Here is a 17,543-nt window from a genome sequence, read left to right as displayed (position 1 = left end):
GTGCCCCACTGCCTTGTGGGAAGTAATTAATTTTTAATTGTTCATCAGAGGAGTTCTTGTTTCCTGATCTCCCCCCGTGTCATTTGGGGGACATGGGACAACGTCTAGAATGCTGGCCAGGATGCACCACTAAACCCAGAAAAATGTTTATTAATAGAAAGAGTTAAAATTATGTGTCTCCTCCTTCTGCCTTGGGTACCTGGTGGCATCAGAGGTGGTGACCGGTGTCTGCAGCCTGTGGCTGGATTGGCTGGACACATGGGTGCCCCCAAATTAAACGAGGGGTGGCAGCTGGACAGCAGCTCATCCACCTGCCAACCCCAAGGGTTTTGTCGCGCAGATTCCACTCACTGATGGGAAGTTTCACATCCAGCTTTCCTCTCGGCTCTCTCCTTGCCAGTGGGATGGAAAAGTGCTAAATTCGGAGGGGTTCTGACCTCGGAAACGCTTCTCTGCCAGGAAAAGCGAGTTTTCCCCCCGGGCCGGAGGGTGGCAGTGCTGCAGAGGAGCCGCTCTCCACCTCCAGGGCTCCTGCTGAGAAACTCTGTCTGTGGGGACTGCACCTTGTGCCCTGGTGTGTCTGTGAGACCCTCTTCGATGCCGCCGCCGACTCCTCCTTCCTCTGATTCTTTTCTTGGGGTTTGTTTTCGTACCTAATGAGCGAGTCCTTATCTCTTGGCGAGCGGGACCAGCTCTGCCCGGCTATCTGAAGCGTGCCCCAGCGGAGCACCGAAGCGGTATCAGTAACTGAGATAGGAGTATCTTCTTCCAGAGCTGACAAAAGAGCCTGTGGAACAAATTGGAAGCAACATTTCACTATAAAATAAGCTACAGCCAGGCTAATTAACAGGTAGGGGATAAACAGAACAGGAAAAAGGGGGATAGTGGAAAGGCACCTTGATTTCTGTAAAGAAAATCCCCTTCCTTGTCACTGGTGCAGCTCTTTGGTGTTTGACGTTCCCCTGCAGGAAGGGAAATGCTGGTTTTTGACACTGCTATAGTTTGTGATGGTTGTCAGTGAGTTTATTTGACTTTCTCTCCAGTAAAATCTTCCTTTATCATTCGATTTCTTTGTTCTAACAGAGTCATGGGCTGAGATTGGGCTTTTCTGAAATGGACATTTATGCCTGTGAAAAAGTGTCTTTTCCTCTTTTGCTCGGAGAATTGTCTCACTTTGAGATTTTTCCTTTTTTTCTCTCATCATTCCCTCCACGGGGGAGTCCTGCCTGTCTTCCTGCTCTTTCCCACTCTGCTGTTAAGGCAGTGCTCCATGTCTCATGTGAAACTCGCTCCTTTTCAATTTCTGTGTGATAAGATACAGCCCAATTTCCCGACTGTGCTGTCCTGTCCGGGGCTGATGTCTTTCACTCTATCTGAGTGTTTTCCTTTGCTGTATTTTAATGGTTTTCCCTTCCTCAGATGGGTAATTGTAGGACTTCCTTGGATTTTTTTTCCTTGCTACACAGCTCATTGTTTCCTCTTCTTCCTTCATGTGTCTTTGTTGCTGAGATTTAGTTCCTGTGTTTTCTGATAGCATTTTGCATCATTTCCTGGGAACTTTGCCTCCCCCCTGTAACGCTGCTTTTTGCCATGGGTTGTTTCCTGGTCCGTGTTTCTTGCGTGGTCAGTGGTTTGTCTCCCTCAGGAGGTTCTGCCATCCCAGTGCCAGTGATCCTGGAGTAGGAACATCCAGGTACGTGGCACCTTCAGCTGCATCTTCAGGTAAAATAACGTTAACAGCACAAAGCAGCTGTTGGCTGGTTGGCTTGTCGTGGCACAAAACTCAGGTAACTCAGAAGATAAATGGAAGCAACGATGAGAGATAGGGAACAAGACATCTCAGTGGGCACACCTGCAGCTACAAGATGATGACTGTAAATTTAGGTCTAATTTCTTTTCTTGTTGCCTTTGGTTATGCTTAGTTGTATTTAAATTAGTCTTTGCCCCTTGTTGCTGGACAATATGGAATCTTTCCAGAAGGAGAAAATGACCTTCATGCTGTGGCTGCTTCTTGGGTAGATCTTCAGCTCCTCAATGTCTTTAGTTGAAGAAGTGGTTAAAAGGATATCAGTCTGTTCCTGGGATGTTCTTCAGAAGTTCAGGAGGGTTCTTTCCAAAGCAGCACTGCTTTACAGAACCTTTGTTATGAAGAATAAGGGCCTTGGGTTGATGTGCCTTGTGACTCTGTAGTTGCTGTAGGAAAACCGGTTTGGGGGATTGGTGTCCTAACACAACAAGGTGCTTATGGGTTTCTTCAAAGCCCACCACCAGGAGGGGAGGACCTGTGATATCTGCATTAATCCTTCAGCAGGAGCTGGTGCCTGTTGAGCAGTTTGCTGCTCTAGGTAAGCCCACAGGAAGAATTGTTCAGGAGGGTTTTCTTTCCAAAGTAGCACTGCTTTACAGAACCTTTGTTATCAAGCCTTGGGTTGATGTGTCTTGTGACTCTGTAGTTACTGTGGGAAAACGGGCTTGGGGGATTGGTGTCCTAACACAAAAAGGTGCTTATGGGTTTCTTCAAAGCCCACCACCAGGAGGGGAGGACCTGTGATATCTGCATTAATCCTTCAGCAGGAGCTGGTGCCTGTTCAGCAGTTTGCTGCTCTAGGTAAGCCCCCGGGAAGAATTACTAGATTGTGAAAGCAAGACAGTGCTGCTCCTTTACAGGTCTTGTTTCTGTTGGTGAACCAGGATGTTTATAGACAGAGAGGTAATTTTAAATGGCAGATTTAATTAAGCAACAAAGTGTTTTTTCTTACCAGGTTGTGGGTTTCCATGGGCGCTTGTGTGGTAAACACCTGGCATCATCCATGGAAGGGTGCCTGACAGTCGCTGGAGGCAGAGCTGGGAAGCTGAAGCCCACGGTTCTCAGCCAAACCTGCTGCCAGGGCGCTTTCCTGGTGACCCAGCACCATCTCCCATGAAGGAAAAGCCTTTCTCTGGGCTGCATGTTTCTGTACCTGTCCTTCAGGCACAGCAGTGATGAAGGTACACATCAGTGCTCTGCCTGGTGTGAAGGGAATTTGCCGTTGTGCGCACACAGACTGAATCATGCAGAGGCTCCTCATCTCCAGTCCTTGTTAACGAGGTATGATCACCCTGCTCGCTTCTGCAGCGGTTTTAGGCAGTTTTGCTTTACTTTGGGAAGGAAAAACGCCTAAAGGTAGTTCAGCTGAGAAGTTCAGCTGGAAGTTTCCTCCTTGCTCTGGTAAATAATGCATTCCACTCGGCACAAACCTACACAGCGGGGCCGATGGCAGCACGTGGCTCCGGGAGCTGGCGGAGCCTGTGTCACTGCAGGCTGCTCGGGGACTTCGTGTGTTGGCTGCTGCCAAAGTGCTAACTGGGCTCTTGGGGCAACGCTGATGGAACAAGAAAGCCAACAGGCACGGTCTAAACCAAGGGGGCAGCTTATTGCAGCTGCTGGCCAGGTGACCGGGCTGGCTGTCAGCAGGGATCCTGCCCGGTTCAACAAACGGGAAGAGAAATCCTTCCTACTTACCTGTTAGCAAAAGTTGTTTTACCAAACGAGTCCCACGTTTCCCAATTACAGGCTTCTACAGAGACTAATATAACACTAATTATACAACAGGCCCACATCTTTGGTAACTGAACTGCTCCCGTGTCAAGCACCTCTCGATTTACTAATTTATCATTTTCTGACTTATTTACTACATTCCTAAATGCTTATCTTATTTGCTGTTCTGTCTTGTCTGCGCTGAGCCTGTCTCTCCCAGTGCTGGGAGTTCCTGAACAGATTCCAGATGTTCTTATTTACTCAGGTACATTTCATGACTCCTCATTAAATTAACTCTTTATTGGCTTAGGGGGCCAACAGTAGCAACAGCTCTTCTTATCCTGTCGTGTCCACCTTGGTGGCTGTTGAAGTCATTGTCTCCTGTTCCACCAAGAGAGGGTAGCTGTGCAAAGGGGAACACAAGAGCCTCTGGCTGGGCTTGGAGCAGTCAAGGAGGGGTGAACCTCTGGAGGACTTGCTAGTGGAACGAATCCAAATGCTGCCACTTGCTCCAGTGCCAAAAAATTCCCATTTGCTGGCTTTAGACTTGTTTTTATTTTTTCCAGTGGGGCTCCCTTGCTTGAGCAGCCCATCTCTAGGTCATAGTACCCTGAGAAAAACTGTTCAGCTATCATGGCTTGGACTGGAGTTGTTTGTATCATGCTTTCCCGGGCCCTGGGCTGCCTTGAGAGATAAGATCTTGTGCTTCTGCAGAGAAGGGGGTTCTGGGGAAGGGACCTTTCCTTTGCCATGAGTCAATGCCAACGTGACCTTGTTTCTTAAGCTGCAGAGCTTCTCGGAGCTGAGTATTTGTGCAACAGAGAAAAGGGTGTAGCTGCAGCGCTGCCCAGTGCCTTCCCTATTCTCTCAAAAGTGATTTCTAAGCAACTGGGAGCAAAAGATTTGTGTAGTGATGGACAAGCTTCATCCTTTTGCCCTGGACCCTTGGTGTGCACAGGGTACAGCGAGCTGGTTTGGTTCGATTTCAGGCCTTGGCACACGGGCTTATTAGAAAGCTCATTTCTTGCAGCAAGTAGCCCAGTGTATAGCAGTGATTAACAGTCAGATTGGTGCTTTTTACCAAAATCGGCCTTTCCAGCACAAAGCCGAGCCCAGAGGCGGGCTGAGAGCTCCCCATGCTGCTCTAGGAATTGTGACATGTGTCTAGACCCCCACGGGTGATGCTGCCTTCTGTAAGGCACCGAGCAACACGACGACAAAAGGCTTTGGGAGGAACTGAGCAGAGCAGAAATAAAGCTTTCCTGCGCTGAAGATAATTGTGCACTGAACTGGCCAGGGAGCGAGAGCTGCACAGCTACTCTGGGAGGTAACGCTTGGTCATCTGTTGGCTTTTTAGTCTGTGAGCAGAAAATGCAGCTATTTCCACCTGGAGAGTAAATGAGTGCCAGAGAGCCAGAGGATTAAGTGCTGAGTACAATTTCCAAAGGTACCTTGTGTCGGTCCAAATGTAATTGTGTGTGGTGAGTGGGTACAAAATGGCCTAGAAAAAGAAAATAAAAATCAGGGTTTTTTTTTTTTTATATTTCCTTTTGAGTTTCCCTTTTCCTCTCGGGTGGGGAGAGATGTATTTTGCTTTCTTATAGAGATGTATGCTCAGATATGCTGGTGGGAGACAGAGATTTGGCTCCCACTGTGCTGGCTGTGGTCCAGCGTGAGTGATATTCGTTATCTGGGATGTCAGTAAAATAGCAGCGAAGAGAGATGCCGCTGACTCAGTTGTACTGTGACTTATTAACCAAGTTCTGACTCAGCCTGCAAAATTCAGGGTGGCTTTTTTTTTTTTTTTTTTTAGATTAACCCCCACTGGACAAGGCAAGGCTGAGCTGAAGATGACGCATTTTTCTGACAGTGTTGTGAGGAAAACCTTGCAGAATGGCTGCCCGCGTTCCCCATGGGGATGGGTGGTGGTACAGAGATGCTAACAGGGATTTAATGCTCCCAGTGGCTCTTGGTAACCTGGAGGAGAACAGGGAGAGGGTTTTGCTTGTATTCTTCTGCCCTGGCTTCTGCATGTAAGTTCAGACTTGAGGACCGAGTCTGATCTAGCTAGAGAAGCCTGGTTTCTATGAGCTGCCTGATGATGAAAGATGTGCCAAACAGCTGATTAGCAGGCATAGCTAATTCCTACCAGCCTTTTGCTCTGTGCCTTCTGTCCTCTGAAGCCGATTTCTCCCTCCACCTTTGCTGTGCCGAGTGCCCATCACGGCGTTGGGCTGCGTGCTGCCAGCACTGCTGCCTTGGGAACTCGGCTGCTCCCACACAGCCAGCGCTGAGTAACGGGGCTCCTGCTGCTCTTAATGGAGGAGGAATTTTGGGTTTGTGATACCGAACCCGCTGGGCTCGACGGGCGATGAAGGGTCTGTGAAAGGGAGGCTAAGAAAAGCACGTTTCTTGTCAGCAGGCTCAAACATGCTGTGTGGGGTCCGCATTGCCATGGGAGATCTCTCAGGAGCTCGCAGACTGAAAGAGGTTGATAATTGCAGATTTTGCTTAATAGAGAAAGGAAAATGCATCCCACGCCTCCCACTCGCAGTGACGTTGTCCTGGGCCAACACCTTGCACCCATTAAGGAGAGCACAAAGCAAACGGGCAGGGGGGATCCACAGCTCCGAATAAGGAGCCACAGCTGGACTCCTGGTCTTCTGGGACTTCTTTGGGAGAGAGGGGCTTTGTTGGGGAGTGACCCAGGGCAAGAACCTGCCTGTTCCTGCTGCCCTCTCGCTGTTTGTGCCTCTCTGGTTCCTTTGAAACTCTGGTTCCTGTGAAACTCCACTCTGAGTTTCACATGCTGGTTCTTTGTGGCTGGTGGTTGTTGGTGCTGAGACCAGAGTCCTGGGGTGGCTTGAGCAAGTTCCAACAGTGGTCTGGAGCTCAGGCAAAGGACTTCTCCTCACCCATAAGATCTCAGCATGGCAGCAGTCCTGGGGGTGGGGAGGAACTGCTGGACCCAGGTTGAGCTTTGATGAGCACCAGATTTCTCCACTTAACTGCAGAGAGCCTGGGAGCTACTACCCCAAGTACATGCTGCACTGTGAGCTCTGCCAGGTTTCCTGCCTCCATGGGCAGGGTCTGGAGACGCTCCACCCTCAGGCCAGTCACTTCCCCTCCATCACCTCCCCCTGGGGCCCTGCAGATGTGGTAACTTCACTTGTCAAATCTTCATCCAGCTGCAGAGAGCCTGGGAGCTACTACCCCAAGTACATGCTGCACTGTGAGCTCTGCCAGGTTTCCTGCCTCCATGGGCAGGGTCTGGAGACGCTCCACCCTCAGGCCAGTCACTTCCCCTCCATCACCTCCCCCTGGGGCCCTGCAGATGTGGTAATTTCACTTGTCAAATCTTCATCCAACTCTGATCTGAGCCCGTGGTGCGCTCTTTGGCGTACAAGGCAACTTCTTCCTCCTCACCCTGGGCACAGCAGCTTCTGCTTGCCTGCCACGTGCCACTGAAGGACAAGGCTGTGTCTTCCTTCAGTCATGCTTCCAGGTGGTCATGAAGATGCTGAGCTCCACAGCTTGACCCAAGAAGGAGCTCTCCCACAAAGGAGAGGGGTCCACAGAGAGGTAAGATCAATGTCCCAGGGTGGTGCTTTTCTCACATACAGCGATGCGTTTCACACGTGCACGCTTAACCCTCGCGAGCGCGCACACCCACGCAGAGCCTGCCCGCACCGAGCAGCCGCAGGCTGTGGGGGTGTTTCCAAGTGTTTATGACTCAAGCTCGAGAACATTTAACATTGTTAAAGCAAGGCTCTGCGTTTCCTTGTTGTTGTTGCTGACTTTTCAAGTGAAATGGGCAGAGACGTGCAGAGCGAGCGCTCGTCCTACCTGCTGAGAGCATGAAGGGAACAAAAGCTGCCACAAAAACCCTACAGCCGAGAGAAATGCCTTTGTAATTTTAGAAAAAGAACGGCTGTGGAAATGCGATGTTGGACGAGTAAGTGCTCCTCAGTGGTGGGGCAAACCTAATGCTTGAGCCGTGCCTGCGGGACAAGGCTAGCCTGCAGTTTGAAATACAAGGGACCTGACTCTTGCTGTGTGCTGTGAAAGGCAGAAAGTACACCGGGACCAGAAGCTGAGAGGCACAAGCAGGCAGCTGAGGTTACCTGGCAGAGGGAAAGCAGGCATTCTGTTCCCTGGGGTGTGCAGGAGCAGGCTGGGTCCCCCAGCCTGGTGGACACAGCGGTGTCAGTGCTTTTTCCATGGCGTGGGCTCTGGAGGAGTCCAGGGAGGGAGGAGGAAGCTGTGGAGGAGGCTAATTGCTGAGTGAGGGAAAGGCACTCGGAATGCTGCTTTTTTGGATTATGCTTGTGTTTTTGGAAGCTGCTCCCTAGTACCATTACAATGGTGGTCTGTCATCCCTCGAGATTCAGCAAGCCATTTCCAGCCCAAACAGGCTGGGGAACCAGTAGGTTGCCCCCTCACCCCACAAGAGATGAAGGGCAAGTGGAAATTTGAAGCGATTCCTGACTTGATTTCCCTGTTACCCAGATGTCAATGTGAATGTACAGTCTGTCCCTCAGCCCAGACCCTCACACAGCTGTCTCTGTGCCAAGCATTCACCCCTCCTTACTCCGCTCTTAAGCAGAACTCTTACTGGAAGAGTTCACAGCCTTTTATAGCCATGTCTGGACCAGGCCTGTGGCCTGGGATGGCCATCTGCCCTGAGTGAACAGAGGACCCTTCTGCATCTTTCCAGAAAGGGCTGCATATTTTTTGGGTGCAGGACAGTAAAAAATGTGCCTGCCTCATGCTGTGCTGCGCTGGAGCTGCTCAGTGCTTGGGAAAAGCCAAAACATGGTATAGACCAGGAATAACGAGATGCTGACAAGTGATAAGTATGATCCAAAGCAGCCTGTGCTGAGAGGTCAGCCCCGGCCCCCAGACATCTGCATCCAAAGCAGCCTGTGCTGAGAGGTCAGCCCCGGTCCCCAGGCATCTGCAACCCCACCACTGCTGACCCTGTCCCACCAGAAATGGTCTCTAGCAATGGTCTTTCTCGTAGGAGAGCCGAGCTGCTGCCGAGGCCGTGGGCTGCTTCAGCCAAGTGGAAAGCTGAGCCCAGACAGGCTGTTTGCTTTCTAAGCGGTCTCACCCTGCGTTCTGCCGTATGCTCCTCGTCCTGTGCGATGCAGAGGTGTATCCTGTTAGACAGCAAGTTCATTTCGGGGCTGGGAGGAAGTCAGTGCTGTAGGTTGCCTCTGGGAACCTGCCAGATACTTGAGGCTTGGTACGGTATTTACTGAAGCTAACCACATCCAAATAAAATAGAGGTTTTGCCATCAGCCCTTTTCCTGCACGCTGAAACGTTCCTTGTGCTTTCCCTGTTGATCTAGAGAAATCCCCTGGGCTCTGGCCTTTGCAGTCTTTCTCCTCTGATTGCCTCCATCGCAGACTCTTTAAGCCTGATGCAATTTGTACTTTTTAATATTAAAGAATTTGAACCACTGGATTGTGGCTCAATAGAATAGGAAAGAACAACGTTAGACCAGCTCAGCAGATACCTCTACGTCTGGCATTAGATAAGAATCTCATCTATGTTAGCAGCCTGTGATCTCATGCAAACATGCCTCTGAGGAGAATCAAGGTGAAACACCATGGATGTGGCCCTGGTGACAAGACAAGTCCAAGACAAACAAATGAGCCAGATGCCCGCTGATCAGCTCTTGCCCTGGGGCTTTGGCTGGTGGAGGAGAGGATGTAGGCTGGTGGGCTGGAGTGAGGGGAGAGGCTGTTGGCATGTTCAGCTCCTCAGGGTGGCTGTGCAAGAGAACTTGAAGGTTTATGAAGAACTGAAACTCTGCTGAGCAGCACCTCACAAGCCAGGCTGCTGCCTGAGGGCAGGTTGTAAGCAGGTAACACCGTGCCCTGACCCACCAAGATTACTAGCAGAAGGGGAAGCACCCTACAGCACCCCAACTGCCACCCTGCTTGTGGGTATCCTGCAGTGATGTCCAGCCAAAGACAGGTACGTGTGTCGTGGGTGGGTGCTTGGGGGGTTATGACATGACTCTGAGTTTAAATGGGCCTTGGAGAACCCAGTGGGTGAGCCAAGCAGCAGCTGGAGGTGAGCTGTCAGCCAGAGGTGCGTATCATTTCTCAGGTGAGCTTGTTCCCTGGTGTCTTGGCTGCAGGAGAAGCCAGGACTGCCGCTTTGGAGAAAGGTTTGCTATGCTGTCGGGGGCATTCCCTACCAGATGACAGGCAACGCCACCGGGTTTTTCCTCCAGATCTTCCTGTTGGACGTTGCACGGGTGAGTGGCCACGTGAGATGGGGTTATCTGCAAAGGGGTTTAGCGTGAGCTCAGCAGAATGGGCCAAGGGTGGAGTTTGGTGGGTGGCCAAAGCCCTTGGGAATGCTCATCAGAATTAGGCATTGAAACGGGATCAAAATCACATGATGCAAATATTGTTGGTGGGCATGCAGGAGATGTTTCTGGGTCTTTTCAATGCTTGGAGTGGTCTCCAGGGGATGCAGAAGAAACGTCGGCTGGAGTGAGCTGCATCCTGCTGACTGCTGGCAGCTTTTTGCCAGGACTTCTTTCCTTTTCCAGCTGTGGTTTCCATTTCCCCACAGGTGGAGCCATTCCATGCCTCTTTGATCATTTTCCTTGGAAGAGCCTGGGATGCAGTTACTGACCCAGCTATTGGCTTCCTAGTCAGCAAGAGCCCAAGGAGAAAATATGGCAAGCTGGTCCCATGGTGAGTGGCTGGGTTGGAACCTCAGGATGGTCTTTGCTGGTCACTGCAAGGAGGTAGCTGGGATGCCTCACTGGGAGTTTAACATGATTGTGGCTTTCAGAGAATTACAAAACTTAACACCAGAAGGACACTAAAGAGAACATAACTTGCAGTGGGGTCCATATGTCATTGCAATGGAAGAGGAGAAGAGGAGGTATATACTGCAAACTTGCACACTTACTCTTTGTCTGGGGCCTCATGTCTGCAAGGCCACAAGGTTCAGTGCTCTGGGAGTCCTGTGTGGTGGCACGGATGGAGTTTGGTAGCCAGCTGTGCCAGCAACTCTCCACCAGGCTCTAACCACGGGCAGATCGTGCACGTAGAGGATTACCACTGCCTCCAGAGTTCTGTGGCAGGGGAAGGACCTGGAGTAGTTAAGCAAGAGGATAAAAAGCGTTGACAACTTAGACATTACTTTTTCTCTCAACCCTTGTGTTTAGGACCCCCTGCCCCAGCCTGACTGATGGACACTCACTTGAGCAAAGCTGCTTTCTCTCCCAGTTCTTGATCTTGCAGTAGCTGGGCTGTGGTTTGGAAGTTGGGGAAGAGGTTGTGTTATGTAGCTCAGCTTGTGCAATGAGAAGTGTGACGACCTTATCTGAGGGTCACATCTGACCAGCTCTGCTTCCTTCCCAGGATTGCATGCTCCATGCCATTCGGGGTGTTCTGCTACTGCATGATGTGGTCCACCCTCTCGGATGCCACCCCCACCTCCCTGAAATTCCTGTGGTACCTGTTCACATACAGCTTCTTCCAGACTTGCATGACTGTAAGGAACACAGTGCCTGGGGCTGACTGTCTTATACATCATCCTATACTGCAAGGAACAGGGACACGGTCAGCTGGGGAGTCCCAGCCTCTCCAGGAAGGGGACCTGGAGCAAAGTCTGGGAGAGCTCTATCTGGGGAGCAGCGAGGGATGCAGGATGGTGCAGACCATCCTTGCAGGGATGGTGAGGTGGAGCAGTGGGTGCATTTTAATCTGGGATTCAGCTGGGCTGCCTGTGTGTGGTGATGTGAACTTCTCCATCACTGGTTTGTGGGAACAGAGCAAATCTCAGAGGAAGAGGGTGAAAAGCCACCTGTGTGCAGGGGTGGCACAGAAGGGATGAGGGGCAGGGAAGCAGCAGCCAGAGCTGTGTTTGAACTGTGCTCTCCCTAGTGCCACCACGTGCCGTACTCTTCCCTGACAATGTTCCTGGGAGGAACCCAAAGAGACCGTGACTCAGCCACTGCCTACAGTAAGTGTCTGCGCCCCTACAGCCCCCGGCTGCCTGCGTTCCTGGGAGACTCTCCCCAGAGGAGAGGTGAATAAGTTCCTCTGGCTTTGATCAGGCTGCGGAGTGGATGAAGTAAAGCAGGGATGAAACCAGTCATCTTCTGCAAAGAATTTACCCACAGAAACATTTCTTAGATCTGCATCATCCTTAGGGGACTCAGAACCCAGATTTATTGGTTCCAATCGTTAGAGCACTTACTGCTGGAGCTAAGGGGGAAAAAAAATCAGAGCTGGTAGAAATATCAGGTCTCTTCCTCTGAGGCAGCTCTGGATGTTGGTGCCTCTAACTACATTCCCAAAGCTGGTCTCTTACCCTGAGGGATGTATCCCATCGGTCAGGGAGTGGGACTGAGGTTTCTCTCCTGGTTGTCCTGGCAGGAATGGGGATGGAGGTGTTCAGCACGCTCCTCGGGTCAGGAATCCAGGGGCAGATAGTGGGCAGGTACCATGCCCGCATGATGAATGGCTGTTACATGTCGAACGAGACCCTGCCCAACACCACCACCAGCCTCACAGACTCTCTGGAGAACACGGTAAGGGCTGGCCCACCTGCACCCTGCTCCTCCATTAAGCTCTGGGGCAGGTGTGGCTGGCCGTGCTGCCAGCTCCGTGCGTGGTACCCACGTTGTCACTGTGCACTGTCTCTCGTTTTCCAGCGTAGGGCCTATGTATTTGCATCCCTGGTCCTGGGCTCAATCTATTGCCTGTCCTGTCTGATTCTCACCTTTGGAGTCAGGGAGCAGCCTGGTAAGGTCCATTTAGATGTAATTTGGAGTATGCCCAGTGGCGGCACATGGTGAGAGCGGGGTTGCAGAGGAAGGTGCGAGGCAGAGGGAGCTGAGCACCTGTATAAGGCATTGCTCTCTGGGTGTGGGGCTCAGAAACACACATGTACTTGGATGCTGAGACCCTCCTTAGTTTGTGCTGGCAGCATGTTGTTCCTCCATGGGCCTGGGACAGGGCCTGCAGCTCACCGCTCCGCATTGAGCAGGTCTCACCAACACACAGCCTGCAGGGCTACACAGATCAGCCAGTGTCCACTGTAAAGACATGAAATCCTGCCTGTAGCTGTTGCCTCTGCACCTAGACATCAGTCTCCAATAGCTCCTCACGCTGAGCTATACCCCAGACACAGCAGCACAATCCCCCTGTGCCTCCCACCCCATCGCATTCATTCTGGCAGTTCCCATGCCAGCCCTGCTGTCTCTCTCTCAGGTCCCCTCAGTCCCCTGGGGAAGGTTGAGCTGCCCTTTGCCAGCTGCCTGAGGATGATCGTGGGACACAAGCCCTACACCCAGCTGCTGTGTGGCTTCCTCTTTGCATCCCTGGCCTTCCAGGTGCGAGACCTGCCACGGCAGGAAGAGAACTTGGGGGATGAGATGTCCAGGCAAGTTATTCAGACCCCCAGCCATGAACACCTCTGCATTTCTTTCCCAGATCACACAGGGGATCTTTGCCTTCTTCTGTACTCATGCCGCAGGGCTGGCTGGGAAGTTCCAACACTTAGTGCTTATCATGTTGGTAAGTGAGCCCCAGGCAGAGCTTCCTGGTGCAGGAGTGATCCCTGGGTCACCCCAGCCCTGAAGCACGGGCAGCTCAGCCCTTGTGCTCTGCTTCTGCCCATCAGCGAGGATGTCACCCAGGTAGAGACTGGCAGTCCTGGGGGGAATTGCTAAGACACCCCTTTGTTTCTCTCCTCAGGTCACAGCTTCCGTCTGTGTTCCCTTTTGGCAGTGGTTTTTGGGGAGATTTGGAAAGAAAACAGCAGCCTCACTGGGTCTGGCGGTGAGTTTGCCCATGGTTATGGCTGTGGACTGAGAAGCCCTGCGAAGGGACAGCCTTGCCTCCAGCTGCTCGTGGTGTTGGGGGTGAAGAGCTGGCTGGTGGCTAAGGGTGGCTGTGAGCGTGCTGTCCTCTGCACTACAGATGACCAGGAGTTAAGCCAGTGGTTGATGGCAGCTCTGTACTTCCACGTGTGTGGTCATGGCTTTGCAGAGCTTTGCAGTAAGGTGCAGGGGTGCAGGGACTGTCCCCTGGGACAGTGGGGAAATGGCTTTTTGCAGCATCACCCAACCAAGGGCTCAGTCTCTGAGATGGCCATCACCCAACCAAGGGCTCAGTCTCTGAGACTCCGATGGGTGCAGATCTGGTGAGCAGCGTGTGATCAGATGCTGTTCCAAGTCACCATCTCATGTGTGTGCACAAACATCATCCTGTGGCCTCTGTCCTGCTCCAGGATCTTGCGTGCTTGATGCAAGTGACCTGAGTTCTGCCACCCAGCTCCGTGCGAGGCATGGGGAGGGAAGGAAGAGCTGTGCACCATGCTTGGCAGTGGCTGGGAAACAGCCTGCTCATCAGACACACATCCCGGCTGCTGCCTGGCTCTGCAGGTCAGCAAGGAAATCCCATTTGGCTTTTTTTTTGCAGAATTGGGTCCTCAAATCCCATTGAGGATCTAACTCTAGATGCCTTCCTCACAGACATGGGGTGCAGCCGTAGCAGATCCAGCTTTTGTTTAACCACTAGGCTCCATTGCTCTCCACAACCAGCCCTTCTTTACCCACGAGAAAGGTTTTGCTGCCAGTGTCAGCCTGTCCAGGGCTCCCTGCTGCAGTCACGGGGGACAGGAGTTGATGAAATGTGTGGGGAAGGGTGGAGCATGGCCTTTGGTTGGAGCAGAGCAACCTGTCAGCAGCGGAAAGGGCCCATGTGCTTTTGTTTTTCCTCTTCCTCTCGCCGCTGCAGCTGATCATCCCAGCCCTGGTAGCTGTCACCCAGGTGATGCACAACTTCCTGGCCTTCGTCTTCCTGGTGATCATGGCAGGCTGCAGCATGGCTGTGCTCTACCTTTTACCCTGGTGAGCAGAGGCAGCTCCGAGCCACTTGTCAGGTGGACAGGAGGGGAAGGTTACGGGGAAAGCACCACCCATAACGTGCCAAGGCTGCCCATTCCCGTAGCAGATCCAGCTTTTGTTTAACCACTCAGCTCCATTGCTCTCCATAACCAGCCCTCCTTTAGCCACGAGGAAGGCTTTGCTGCCAGTGTCAGCCTGTCCAGGGCTCCCTGCTGCAGTCACAGGGGACAGGAGTTGATGAAATGTGTGGGGAAGGGTGGAGCATGGCCTTTGGTTGGAGCAGAGCAACCTGTCAGCAGCGGAAAGGGCCCATGTGCTTTTGTTTTTCCTCTTCCTCTCGCCGCTGCAGCTGATCATCCCAGCCCTGGTAGCTGTCACCCAGGTGATGCACAACTTCCTGGCCTTCGTCTTCCTGGTGATCATGGCAGGCTGCAGCATGGCTGTGCTCTACCTTTTACCCTGGTGAGCAGAGGCAGCTCCGAGCCACTTGTCAGGTGGACAGGAGGGGAAGGTTACGGGGAAAGCACCACCCATAACGTGCCAAGGCTGCCCATTCGCTCAATACAGCAGATTTTTGGGCTGCAGAGGGACCTGTGGAGGTGGGACTGTGAAGGGACGTGGATGCGATCCACGGTCCCCCAGCAGCATCGTTCAGTCTGTGTTGAGGTTCAGCAGCAAGACGCCAGTCATTGCACAAGGCGCGGTTTTTCTTCTCTTTCTGAAGCAGCTGCCGCACCCTCTGTAAGACGCTCTCTGCCCTGTTTGCCCAAGGCAGAGGACGGGCACAAAGCGGTCTCCAGAGTGGGGTTCTGCAAGGGGTTTCTGTCTCTTTCTGCTGCTGCTTGGGGTGGCCTGGGAGTGGCTGCAGCTGAGTTCAGCTGGCACTGGGGCGTGGGTGCCACTAACACCTCTGGGGGGGTGTCCGTCCCCAGGTCCATGCTGCCGGATACGGTGGATGACTTCATGCTGAGGAACCCCAGCTGCCTCAACCTGGAGGCTCTCTTCTACTCGTTTTATGTCTTCTTCAACAAATTTGCAGGTGGCCTTGCCGTGGGGATATCGACACTGAGTTTACAGTAAGCCCCAAACACTCCCTCCCCTATTTTGTCAGCCCAGCACAGGCACTTTCCACATCTGTTATCTAGAACGTTGATAGGAGATGCTGGAATGAGTCACAGGGATATCCAAACGTGTCTTTCCAACATCTACTGGGAGCAAGAGGAGGAAAAAGGAGTGGGAATTCCCCAAAACTGGGCCTCTGATACCAGACTCTAGAGGATAGTGACAGAGGTGCCTGTTGGCCTTTCTGCAGTGGCCCAGTGGGGCTGGGGGAAGGAAAACCATTCTCCTCTTCAGTTTTGCAGGTTACCATGCTGGAGACTGCACGTACAACCCCTCCGTCATCCTCACCCTGCAGCTTCTCATGGCCCCAGTCCCAATAGGCCTGCTGCTCATTGCCATAATCATCTTCTGTCTCCATCCCATCAATGAGGAGAGGAGGAAGCAGATGAGAATGGAGATGGAGGCACTGGGGTAAATTCCAGCTCCCTGGGTGTCTGCCTTGGTCCTAGCCTGACACAAAAATGTACAGGGAAGGGACAGTGTGTGTCCAGTGTGTCCAGCTGCGTCCTTTGGCTACAACCCTCTCTAGGGGTGCACTTCCCAATGGGTCTGGGGGGTATTTTGGAGGCTGCTGACTTCACACCAGATTTCATGAGCGCTTGTGTTCCTTTTAACAGGCATCAGGTACAGCACGACAGCCGAGAACAAACCCAGGGCTGAAGTGGGTGAGTTCATCAGGAAGGACACAGCTTTGCTGCGCTGTCAGGATGTGCCGCTCTCGGGGAAAATCGTTGCTTCCTGTTGTTTCCTGTTCCCTGTCCCAACGGCTTGTTTTGTATCCTGACCCCCTCCTGGCTGGCAGGCACAGGATGTGGAGGGGCTCCTCTTGCAGCCCCAGTCCTGCCACCTCACCAGAGCTGCTTTCTTCAGGGCTTGGCCTCTCCGGTCTTTTGGCAAGTCCTGACAGATCTGGGCAAAGCAGATCCATGCTCTCTTTCTGGGGAAAGACCGCAGTGCCGGGGAGGAAGGGCCCCCACCAGCCCCAGAGCAGTGCTCTCTCACACTGGGGTGCGGAGGTGTCACTTAACCCTGTGGGAAAGCATGCACAAAGAATGCAGGAATTGTTTTCGAGAGGAAACTATTTTTGATCAGTTTTTAGGGAAAATACTGCTGAGATAGTGCATGCCTTTGTGCTTAGACTGCCCTTTCAGAGTGAAAGGTTTAGAATTTCTTCAAACAAGGGTGAAGTTCAAGCCAGCAGTGTTTTAAAGCATATACAGAAACAATGACACCTGGCAGCAGGGTGGTGGAAGCCAACTCTGTCCATCTGCCCGGGCCTTGTCAGCTGAGCCACTTCTGGGAAACCAGGAGCTTCTCGGCACAGGATGTTGCAGGACTGGGCCATGTTTCCTCTGGTCAGGTAGTTAGGGGGTTTCTGGCAGCTTGTCCTGGTTTTGACTGGGTTGGCAGGTTACAACAGAAGTGTCAAACGAAATGTCAAGACGAGCTGAGTTGCTTTTAAGTCGTAGCCCATAGCTCGATCTCCCACAGCAGCATCTTGTGAGAGCTGCTCGGCATCCCCACGTCTCTCCTGGCAACAGTGAGGGGGCAGCGGGGAGGGGGGGAGAGAAGAAATCAGCCATCTCATGGCTGGTAGCGCTGAGCTGTGTTCAGCCTTGTGCAGCGGCAGAGCATGAGGCTGGTTATTTTTAGGGCTAGAGCTGCATCTGACCGTTGGTTGACCTTGCAGCTCTCCAGTCTGGTGCACACTGGCAGGATCTGAGCAAATTACACCCCAGCTGTGGGCTGAATTAATTTTGAAGCTTTAAGTCTTGCGGTGTAACTTCGCGATCAGTGGGGGAAATTGTGTTTTAGAACTGCGTCAGGGCACCTTCAGGATTGTCGCAGCAGTAAGAACAATTTCAGTTCAGATTCAGAACAATTTCTCCTCTTTTTCCTCTTTTTTTTTCTTTTTTTTTTTTTTTTTTTGGTCATTTTGTTTTCTGGAATGTGAAGGATGTTCCTTGGCATCACCTGACTAAACCTTTGGTCCAGTGTTGGGATGCACTGCC

The 17,543-nt window shown here is 52.2% G+C and overlaps 1 protein-coding gene across 2 annotated transcripts; it reads left to right on the top strand.

Annotated features, from left to right (window-relative positions):
• The first annotated feature begins 6,782 nt into the window (after positions 1–6,782).
• LOC106895603 (sodium-dependent lysophosphatidylcholine symporter 1-like) lies at positions 6,783–17,543 on the top strand. 2 transcript variants are annotated; one of them, XM_014955102.1, is made up of 15 exons: positions 6,783–7,099; positions 9,670–9,789; positions 10,113–10,237; positions 10,913–11,045; positions 11,438–11,516; positions 11,933–12,087; positions 12,211–12,301; positions 12,770–12,891; positions 12,992–13,075; positions 13,256–13,339; positions 14,300–14,412; positions 15,342–15,485; positions 15,766–15,942; positions 16,149–16,196; positions 17,488–17,543. In XM_014955102.1, exons 1-14 carry the CDS (start codon positions 7,013–7,015, stop codon positions 16,189–16,191), a joined length of 1,557 nt encoding a protein of 518 aa, XP_014810588.1. In that variant the 5' UTR covers positions 6,783–7,012; the 3' UTR covers positions 16,192–16,196; positions 17,488–17,543. The 2 variants fall into 2 exon arrangements, with proteins under 2 accessions (XP_014810588.1, XP_014810597.1); XM_014955111.1 differs by having other exon boundaries at positions 7,005–7,099; positions 9,080–9,789.

The sequence above is a fragment of the Calidris pugnax genome, unplaced genomic scaffold (genome assembly GCF_001431845.1).
Source record: "Calidris pugnax isolate Ruff unplaced genomic scaffold, ASM143184v1 scaffold50, whole genome shotgun sequence".
In the NCBI taxonomy this organism is placed as follows: Eukaryota; Metazoa; Chordata; class Aves; order Charadriiformes; family Scolopacidae; genus Calidris; species Calidris pugnax.
Note: the sequence above shows the minus strand (reverse complement) of the source record. Positions and strands in the feature narration are given on the sequence as shown.

Bases quoted from the DNA above. Each gene is read 5' to 3' on its own strand.
- LOC106895603 (XM_014955102.1), top strand. From the start codon at position 7,013: ATGCTTCCAGGTGGTCATGAAGATGCTGAGCTCCACAGCTTGACCCAA. The intron at 9,790-10,112 runs GTGAGTGGCCAC...ATTTCCCCACAG, and splicing joins TCCTGTTGGACGTTGCACGG to GTGGAGCCATTCCATGCCTC. The intron at 15,943-16,148 runs GTAAATTCCAGC...TCCTTTTAACAG, and splicing joins ATGGAGATGGAGGCACTGGG to GCATCAGGTACAGCACGACA.